Source organism: Primulina huaijiensis, unplaced genomic scaffold (genome assembly GCF_012295235.1).
Source record: "Primulina huaijiensis isolate GDHJ02 unplaced genomic scaffold, ASM1229523v2 scaffold204237, whole genome shotgun sequence".
Classification (NCBI taxonomy): domain Eukaryota; kingdom Viridiplantae; phylum Streptophyta; class Magnoliopsida; order Lamiales; family Gesneriaceae; genus Primulina; species Primulina huaijiensis.
Window position 1 is genome coordinate 1 of NW_027353590.1, and position 927 is coordinate 927.

At 45.6% G+C, this 927-nt stretch overlaps 1 protein-coding gene across 1 annotated transcript; it reads right to left on the minus strand.

The window, feature by feature from the left end:
* Window positions 1-7: 7 nt before the first annotated feature.
* On the minus strand, window positions 8-917 carry LOC140966291 (probable pre-mRNA-splicing factor ATP-dependent RNA helicase DEAH5; the record flags this gene model as incomplete). Its single annotated transcript, XM_073426611.1, has 1 exon — window positions 8-917. A coding segment is annotated over exon 1 (875 nt), but the record flags the coding sequence as incomplete, so codon positions are not given.
* Between the last annotated feature and the right edge of the window lie 10 nt (window positions 918-927).

Sequence of the window (927 nt, forward strand, 5' to 3'; positions counted from 1 at the left end):
GGGGGACATCTCACTGTGGAATGCACTCTGTGTGTAGAGCCGATAGCACTTTCCTGGTCCAGTCCGTCCCGCTCTCCCTGCTCTTTGCTTCGCGGATGCTTGTGATATCGGAGTTATCACAAGTGAATCAAGCCCCTGTTGAGGATTGTAGACATTTTGCTTTGCAAAGCCCGGATCAATGACATAAACTATGCCATCAACAGTCAAAGATGCTTCAGCTATATTGGTGGCGACGACCACCTTTCTCTTTCCTGGAGGAGTGGGTTCAAATATCCTGGACTGCATTTCGCTAGGTAGGACGCCATATACTGGTAAAATAATAAGCTCGGGAACTTTTTTTCCTAAACTCTTCATCCTTTCATAGAGACACTGACAGGCATGATCAATCTCTTCTTGGCCAGTCAAAAACAGAAGTATATCACCTTCAGGTTCGCTCAAGTGAATTTGCATCACTGTTATCAAGGATGCCTCCAGGTAGTCACTTTCTTGCTGCTTGGTGTAAAGAATTTCTACCGGAAAAGTTCTTCCAGGGATAGTGAAGATGTTACAATCGAAGAAATATCCCGAGAACTTGTCTGCGTCCAAAGTTGCAGAGGTGACGATCAGGCGAAGGTCGGTTCTCCGTCTCAGAAGTTGCTTCAATAATCCAAAAAGGACATCCGTGTGAATCGTCCTCTCGTGAGCTTCATCAAGAATAATCACCGAGTATTGAGACAAATTTGCATCATTCAGAATCTCCCTCAGAAGCATACCATCAGTCATATATTTGATTAAGGTCTCCGGACCTGTGCAATCTTCGAAACGAATTGCGTATCCAACTTCTTCCCCTATACGGCAACCAAACTCCTCGGCGACTCGCTTGGCTACCGAGATTGCAGCCATCCTACGAGGTTGAGTACAACATATTCTCCCCTTGGTAGTATACCC